The 9,262-nt window shown below is 38.5% G+C and overlaps 1 protein-coding gene across 2 annotated transcripts in view; it reads right to left on the bottom strand.

Moving 5' to 3' along the window:
• Positions 1-9,262, bottom strand: part of ARHGEF28 (Rho guanine nucleotide exchange factor 28) — a 340,195-nt gene that overhangs the window by 264,339 nt on the left and 66,594 nt on the right. For both annotated transcript variants that reach the window (XM_047778093.1, XM_047778094.1), the window contains exon 2: positions 7,448-7,491. In XM_047778093.1, coding sequence (XP_047634049.1) covers positions 7,448-7,480 — 33 coding nt within the window. In that variant the 5' untranslated portion in view covers positions 7,481-7,491. The remainder of the gene's footprint in view (positions 1-7,447; positions 7,492-9,262) is intronic.

The following is a 9,262-nucleotide window of genomic DNA, read 5'->3' as shown; positions in this document are numbered from 1 at the left end:
AGTGCGTGTGCAGATATGCAAAAATAAATTCCTGAAAGGACTGTCTTCAAAATATTAATGAAAACTCTTCCAAAGGTAGAATTTGAAGTGATCTTTACTTTCTTCTTGGTAATTTCTTTCTTTCTTTTTTTATTTTTGCATTTTAGGGCCGCACTTGGGGCATATGGAGGTTCCCAGCCTAGGGGGCGAATCAGAGCTGTAGCCACCTGCCTGCCACAGCCACAGTAACACCAGATCCTTAACCCACTGAGCGAGCCCAGGAATGCAACCCGCATCCTCATGGATGCTAGTCAGGTTGATTAACTACTGAACCATGACAGGAACGCCTCTTATTTTTCTTATAATGAGCAAGTGTTATTTAAATAATCATTTAAAATAAAGCTATTTTATTGAGAAAAAAAGAACCTTTGGAAACCAACAATTTCTCAAGCAAAAGCTCTTCCGTTTTATTCACAGCACTGAACTGACATTTTTGGGAAGATGAATGCTAGTTACACTTAATATAAAAATAAAAGTGTAATTAATGTGGAAAAGGAAGTTCTGGGATGAAGTACATAAGCATAGTATGTGTTTTATAACCTTCCTTATCCACAAAAATTTAAAGAAAACTCACTTTAAAAAGTAATCAAAAAAATAACCTATAATGGAATATAATTTGCAAAAAAAAAAAAACCCTGAATCACCATGCTATATATCTGCAACTAACACACTGTTGTAACTCTACTTCAATTAAAAAAAAAAAATCCACCAGCAAAAACATATAATTTGGCTTGTGAGTGTACAATCACTTTCTCTTTCAAAATTCAATCAGCTATTCAGTAAGCAAAATCTCTCCTTTTAAGCTGTACTTGCATCATTTCCTCTCTTTATACGCAGACTAGAAAAGAAAAATAAGACTAAAAATAAACTGAAATAAAAAATAACCTGGGTGAGGGGGGAGGGACTGGGAGTTTGGGGTTAGTAGATGCAAACTATTGCATCTGGAGTGGATAAGCAATGAGATTCTGCTGTATAGCCCAAAGAACTACAGCTGATCACTTGCGATGGAACATGATGGAGGATATGTAAAAAAAAAAAAAACAGAAATTGACAGAACATTGTAAATCAACTATAATAAAAAATTTTTAAAAATAACTTCATGACTTTCAATATAGGATTTAAGTTCCCAAGAGGCATCAATGAAAGAGTTTTAGGCTAGAAAATAAGCATATTAGATCAGTTACAATAATACTAATATACACTTTACCACGCTTTCACACTTCTCATTAGCTTCTTCACTACTACTCTTTGCTAGCTTAGAAGACCTCCTTCTAAAACCATGCTACCATTCTATCTAAAAATTAAGCCCAGACATCAAACCGGGTTGCATGCCTGCACTACTTTTTCTACTGGGAACACACAGCCTGGCCTTCCAGAGCTGTTTCTTTTAATGCCCCTTAAAGTACAGGTGCAGGAAGCTACTCAGAGGTTGAAAATTGGATTTGAAATGCTTGCATCCTTCAGGTTTCTAAATCAATATTATAAACTCTTGGCTACCAGTGTGGCCAACTCCTGCTTCTTCTCTAATCTTATTAAAGTGCTGTGTTTCTCTTTTCCTGCAATAGCAACTCAGTGGACCTCCATAGTTCATTTTAAAAATTAGAGTAAGTCTGTGGCTGAGTTCGGGAATATCACTGCATTCCCAATACTAAGATTGTCTCCTTCCTAAAGATAAGCAAACAGAAATGTTGGCCAGAAAAAAATTTGCCACACCCCCATCAGTCAAAAATATTTAAAGCCCACAGAACCAGAGACTGTGCCTCCCTCTGAAATGGATTCCTGGGAGATAGAGAAAAAAAAATAAGTTCTTGCTTTGTGCTCACAATAAAACTACGTGGGCCTAAGAAGAAACACGCCAAGATTTTAAAATACTACACAGAAACTAAAAACAAAGTCATGGTCTACAACTGCTCTGGCAATCAGGAAATAACGGTACAGAAAACTTATGTAGAAAATAAAACATGCTCCCAGAATTCAGAGAGGGGGGAAAAAAAAAAAGGATAGACAACCCTAGAATATCAGCTGTTCTAGAAGGGGAAAACAGCAGGGAAAGATGAAAGATAAAACTTTAAAAAGGAAACTGAAAGTTTTCAGAGATCTAACAAAATATATGAAGGGGTTAAAAAAAAAAAACAAAGACATATCCATAGATTTTTCTGTAAGTATAAAGCCTCTATCATCTTAAGGAAGGATTCTCTATAGTGACCCCAAAACAAAGACAGAAAAAGCATTTTAAATATTAAAATGTTAAAATAAATTAATCAAAACAGATAATAATCAAAGAAACAAAAAAAATCACTTACAGGACCCACTTAATGAAGCATTCTTTTTGAAGGGTGGGTAGAAGTTGAGGAATAATTTCTACCAATTTTTCTCTCCATGATTACTGCCCTGTTTTTGTGATTTAATCCTTCTTGAAATAAATCTTGTAATTTTTTTTTCTTGCTTTTTTTTTTTTTTTTGGCACCTACAGCATAGGGAGGTTCCCAAGCTAGGTCGAATCAGCGCTACAGCATTGGGTCCATACCACAGCCACAGCAACTCGGGATCCTAGCCGTGTCTACATGACCTATACCACAGCTCATGGCAACATCAGATCATTAACCCACTGAGCAAGCCCAGGGATCAAACCCACATCCTCATGGATACTGCTGGGTTCCTTACCACTGAGCCACAATGGGAACTCCTTGTAATTTATCTTTTAAAAGCCTTTCTTAAATGATTTTTTTCTAGTGCACTAGCATATGATTATACTTAGTATTATTTTATACTTAAGATATCATCTCAATATGTTATGGAGTCTTCATAATTTCTACTTTTGTTTGGGTTCCCTCTAACCACTCTTACTAGAGTTCTTATTTTTCCAAAAGAACCAGTCATGACAATTAGATAGAATTGTTAGAAGTACATGGAAGCATCAAAATTAAGAGACCCAATGTATCAGTCAAATGAGAAAACACATCATGTAATAAAATACCCAAAGAACCTTCAATAAAATTCCCAACAAATATAGAAAAAACTCTAGAAGAAAAAATACACCAAAATGTCAATAGTGATCATTATAAATAACAGGATTAAACATGGTTTTGATTTTTGTATGTATTTTTAAACTGATATATGTGAAATATAATAAATACGAATAAAATATTAAGTGATTATAAACCAGATTATAGTAAATCTAGAAGTAAATATTTATGAAACCTCTCAAGACAGAAGGTCAGAAAGGAGGCCTGCTCCAAGATACAGAAACAAGTCATAGTCCAGTTAGTGTCTGCTTGGTTTATGCGTTATTGATTTGACAAAGTTTGGTTCATGACTTGGTTTCACTATAATCTTTCACTATTGACCTCTTACTGCATGAGGCCAAAAGATCAGATTGGCTTAGGTCAATCTGTAAAAATATTGTCATAAAATATCAAGTTAAAAAAGCAGGTTACAACTCGTGTGTGTGTGTGTGTACACACACACATACATATTATGAATCAACAGTTAAATATATAATATATTTCATCTAAGATATCAGTTATAATATGCATTTTATATTCCACTACGAGAAAGAAACTGCCAAGTATGACATAACATTTCATACTTATTAAACGAGCTTTTCTAAATTTATTTACACTTTACCACATTATGATGCTGCTCTTTCCATGTCTTTCTATATACACAGTAACATTGCCTTTTTAATGCCAAATCATGATGAAATCATTTTGAAAGCAATTAATTCATATAGTGCCAGCAAGACACATAAGTAATGGGAAGTAACAACAATATGAACCATCATGACCAAGGTCACACATGCATAAGTAATGACAGCTACATCATGCCATGTGCCAGCATGCACGGTGAAGTAAAAGCATCTCAATTTCAGAGACGTAAAATGAGAAAACTGTACCTTAAAAATGATTAAATAAATTAATATTTTAACATTATCCTTAGACGATGAGATTATGAGTGACTTATTTTCTTAACACTCTTCTGTATTTTGTATTTTATTCTAATTATTCACAATTAGAGAAAAAATTTTACTTTCCTTCGGTCTGTTTAAGTTTCTTCTCTCCTTAAGCAATGTGCATTGACTCCTTCCAGTCTTCCCAGTCTGGTCATAATCTCATAAACCCAAGTTAAAAACAGCTGTTCCAGGATGTTGATCAAATACAAGGTTTTGAAAGCTGGAGGCATAACCCGCTCAGACTTCAGACAATATTACAAAGCTACAGTAATCAACAGTGTGGTGCTGTCATCAAAACAACATATGGATCAATGGAACAGACTGGAGCACCCAGAAATAAACCCACACACCTAAGGTCAATTAATCTTTGACAAAGGATGCAAGAACATACAACAGAGAAGGCAGTTTCTTTAGCAAGTGGTGCTGGGAAGGCTGGACAGCTGCATGTAAATCAGTGAAGTTAGAACACACCTTCACACCATGAACAAAAATAAATTCAAAATGGCTTAAAGACTTAAACATAAGATAGGACATCATAAAACTTCTAGAGGAGAACGTAGGCAAAACACTCCATCATAAATTGTACCAAGGTTTTCTTAGGTCGGTCTCCCAATGCAGTAGAAATAAAAATGAAAATAAACAAATGGGACCTAATCAAACTTATTAGCTTTTGCACAGCAAAGAAAATCATAAACAAAACAAAAAGACAACCCACGGAATGGGAAAAAATATTTGCAAGTGATATAACCAATAAGGGCTTAATTTCCAAAATATGCAAAGAGCTCACAACTTAACAAAAAAACACACAACCCATTCCAAAAAATCAGCAGAAGACTTAAATAGACATTTCTCCAAAGAAGACATACAGATGGCCCATAGGTATATGAAAAGATGCTCAACATTGCTAATTATTAGAGAAATGCAAATCAAAACTACTACGAGGTACTACCTCACACCGATCAGAATGGCCACCATTAAAAAGTCTATAAACAACAAATGCTGAAGAAGGTGGGGAGAAATGGGAACCTTTCTACACTGTTGGTGGGAATGTAAATTGCTGTGGCCACTATGGAAAACCATATGGAGGTGCCTTAAAAGAACTAAAAACTGGAGTTCCCGTCGTGGCGCAGTGGTTAACGAATCCGACTAGGAACCATGAGGTTGCGGGTTCGATCCCTGCCCTTGCTCAGTGGGTTAACAATCCGGCGTTGCCGTGAGCTGTGGTGTAGGTTGCAGACGCGGCTCGGATCCCGCGTTGCTGTGGCTCTGGCGTAGGCCGGTGGCTACAGCTCCGATTGGACCCCTAGCCTGGGAATCTCCATATGCCGCGGGAGCGGCCCAAGAAATAGCAAAAAGACCAAAAAAAAAAAAACTAAAAACTGAGTTACCGTATGATCCAGCAATCCCACTTCTGGGCACATATTCAGAGAAAACTCTAATTCAAAAAGACACATGTACCCCAGTGTTCCCAGCCCCACTATTTCATAGCCAAGACATGGAAGCAACCCACATGTCCATCAACAGATGTATGGATAAAGAAGCTGTGGTACATATACACAATTATTACTCAGCCATAATAAAGAACAAAACAATGCCATTTGCAGGAACATGGATGGACCTAAAGACTATCCTAAGTGAAGTCAGTCAGAGAAAGACAAAGGGATGTCATATATAATAGGATATGAGATCATTTATATGTGGAATCTAACATATGACACAAATGACTATATCTACAAAACAGAAAGACTCACAGACATAGAAAACAGTTTGAGCTTAGCAGATACCCACTACTATATGTAAAATAAACAATAGGTTCTACTACATAGCACAGCAAACTATATTTAATATCCTGTAATAAACCAAAATGGAAAAGAATAGGAAAAGAATATATAGATATATATATTCTGACTCACTTTGATGAACACCAGAAACACATTTTAAATCAATTATACTTCAATTTAAAAAAAAAGACATAGTATCATGATTAAATCTGTGGATTTGTTTGGTTTGAGGTAGGGAAGCAAGGTGGAATGAAGAAAGCTAAGGAGGAGAAAGGTACCAAAAAAAAAAAAAAAAAGACTCAGGAGGACTCAACTTTAGTCTAGAACCAGTCCTTTTTTTTTTTTTTTAACTCTTTAATTATAGCTGGGCCAAGTCCAGTGATTGGCCATACATGATATGACCTACAAATCAAACCTACAGAGAATACTCCAGACCACTGGGTAACCCAGAAGGCAGCTTTGTCATTATTCTGAAATCCATTTATTTTAACATTTTGTCCTTCTCCAGAGCCTAGAGTGAGATCTGTGTAAGGAGAAGGGGGTGACGATGAGGGGGAAGAGGAAGGGCCACCTGGAAGTCAAGTATGATAAGGGGAAATGAATGACCATATTTTAATTGACTAAGGATTCTGATTAAACTTTGAAATTTTGTTCTGTTAGGGATGCACCTGAACTTGAAGTCATATCCTTATTCTAGTCATATCCACACATCTAGTCCTCTTGTATTTCATGAGCTGATGACTCCAAGGCCATGTGAAACCCCAATTCCCAAACACACATCCGTGCCCGCCCATCACCAACATAGACATGTCCCAAGGAAAGAGATTATGCCTAAAATAAGGAGGGAAGAGAAAAATCACCTGCCATTTTATACGTGGGGAGATGATCGATTCACTTCTATTGCACCAGGAACTATTCTCAAGAACAGAATCCTCCCTCAGACCAGAAAGCATATCTGACTAGGACTCCCCCACCTATTCTGCATATGTCCCAGCATGTTCCCCTTTGATTTCCTGATTGTACCTGACACATCTGTCACTGAACCTCCCCTTGCAAAAAAAAAAAAAAAAACCACACAGAAAACATTCTTGACTATTATCAGGATGTCATAACATAATATGTCCAGGAGTTCCTGTCGTGGCTCAGCCGTTAATGAACCCGACTAGAATCCATGAGGACCCAGGTCCAATACCCGGCCTCACCCAGTGGGTTAAGGATCTGGCGTTGCCATGAGTTGTGGTGTAGGTTGCAGACACGGCTAGGATCCCGTGTTGCTGTGGCTGTGGTGCAGGCCGGGGGCTGCAGCTTCAATTCGACCCCAAGCCTGGGAACTTCCATACGCTGCGGGTGTGACCTAAAAAGACAAATTATAATAATAATAATAGTGATGTGTCCAAAAACCATCCATATAGATGAAATGAGTATGTCTAAGCCCAGAAGTTAGACAGTTAAAGGTTACTCAGGGAAATATAATGAAAACCCAGACTTTGGAACCAGGAGCCAACTAGTTTTCAAAGGCTCCATGCAAAGGCTTAAGTAGACAGTAATGCTGTGTGTTCTTTTTCAAAAGACCCAACTCAACAGTGACCAAAACATTTCTTCCCACTTTAGTCACATGGGTTTCAAGTCTAAGAAAGGGCCACTGAGACCTGGAGCCCACTGCCTAGGCACTTACATAAAGAGGTACTTCGCTGCAGTTCAACTCCATGGCTTCGGCATCTGCAATGAAAATAAACGGAGAGTTATTGCAGGAGCCCCGTGTAACCAACCAGCAGAGCTGTGCCCTGCCCTTCGGCTCACTTTGTAGAGACAGAATAACCCATTAGATGGGAAAACTGCAGAGACAAAATTAGAAAAAAAAAAAAAAAGACTAAGATGCTCTCTGTATAAAGTATCCTTCCCCCTTTCTTCTTTCACATGAATATCCACACATAAGGAAAACCCATCATCCTCCACATTATCCCACTGACTGATCCCAAGCAGAAACTATATCTCAGAAAGCCAAGAAATGCCAACAAAAGCATGCGGCAAGTTTTGTCTTGGTTAATCGCTTCGATCATAGGCTACTCTGAGGTCAGAATCCCCTCTTGGCTGGACGAGGCAGGAGTGCCGGCAGTGACAAGATAGTTTTAGGACCTGTCATTGAGAGCCACAGGGTTCAGTCTGGACAGATGCAGCCCATGGTCATGCTAATCAACCTCTCCCTAGGTAAACACATCCGCACATCCCAACCAGAACGAAAATACATAGATGCTTGCCAAAAAAAAAAAAAAGGTGCACCCAGAAACCAGCCAGCAGCTTAGATAATAGGAGCCTCATTTAAAAGAGATTCATTAGAGCTCCTGTCACGGCTCAGTGGTTCACAAATCTGACTAGTATCCATGAGGATGCGGGTTCAATCCCTGGCCTCACTCAGTGGGTTAAGGATCTGGAGTGGCTGTGGCTGTGGTATAGACCAGCAGCTATAGCTCCCATTCAACCCCTAGCCTGGGAACCTTCAGATGCCACAGGTGCAGCCCTACAAAAATAAACAAGTAAATAAAAATAAAATAAAATAAGAGATTCATTGAAGAGCTTCAGTAGGCCAGGCTTTACGCAAAGAGGACCAGGAAGTGGTCCAGCCCTCAAAGAGCTCATAGCTGAACTTCTGAAGATCAGAAGAAAGTGAAGAGTAGGCTGTATGAGAACTCAGAATAGGGCAGAAGGAGAGACTCACTGCCCCCATCACCTTCCCCTCTCTGCCCCTACCCCCCTGTGTACTCTGGGACAGGGTTCTGCCCATCAGACCACGCCTGGCTCTGTCTCCCAGATGACAGCCTGTACGGTACTTTGGGGATGTCTCTTAAGAAGGCAGACACGTGGCAACCTGAATCGTGACATTTCGTACAGTAATCTCTAAAGGACACACTTGGCCAGGAGCAAAATATAAAGAATTTTCATTTATTTTTTATAAAATCATTTAGCGCACGTATTACTGGGAGTTTACAAACATGCTGGCACTGGCATGCACCTGGGTCACAAGTAACATTCCATGAGTCATCCCGATAGAAAACCGAAGGTCACGTGAGGCCAAGGGGTTGACAGCTGGGCCCTCCCTCGGACCTCATTTTCAACACTTTGTGCCCTGCGGCACTTCATGTAGACCCATTCAAATGGGCGAATGGCTTAAGGAGTCCAGGAAAGAAAGTTCAAATTAAAGACAATTCTAATCACAAGAACGACAAAACTGAGCCTCCCAATCCTAATATGAGCTGTTCATCAGCTACACTATGAAATAAAAATAATGACCAATCCAAGAGCACTGACAAGATTCTACCACTACCCCCGAGATTCGAAATTATTAAGGCATTTAAAATATAAATATATATCCACCAGCACATATACCAGAGCCCTCTCACTAAATGTATCCTGTGTCTCAAGATAATAGTTTTTTTGTTTTTTTGTTTTTTGTTTTTTTTAATGGCCACACCTGCAGCATATGGAAGTTCCT

Source organism: Phacochoerus africanus, chromosome 4 (assembly GCF_016906955.1).
Source record: "Phacochoerus africanus isolate WHEZ1 chromosome 4, ROS_Pafr_v1, whole genome shotgun sequence".
Taxonomy (NCBI): domain Eukaryota; kingdom Metazoa; phylum Chordata; class Mammalia; order Artiodactyla; family Suidae; genus Phacochoerus; species Phacochoerus africanus.
The sequence above is the reverse complement of the archived record's forward strand: the minus strand, read 5'-3'. Positions and strand labels throughout refer to the sequence as shown.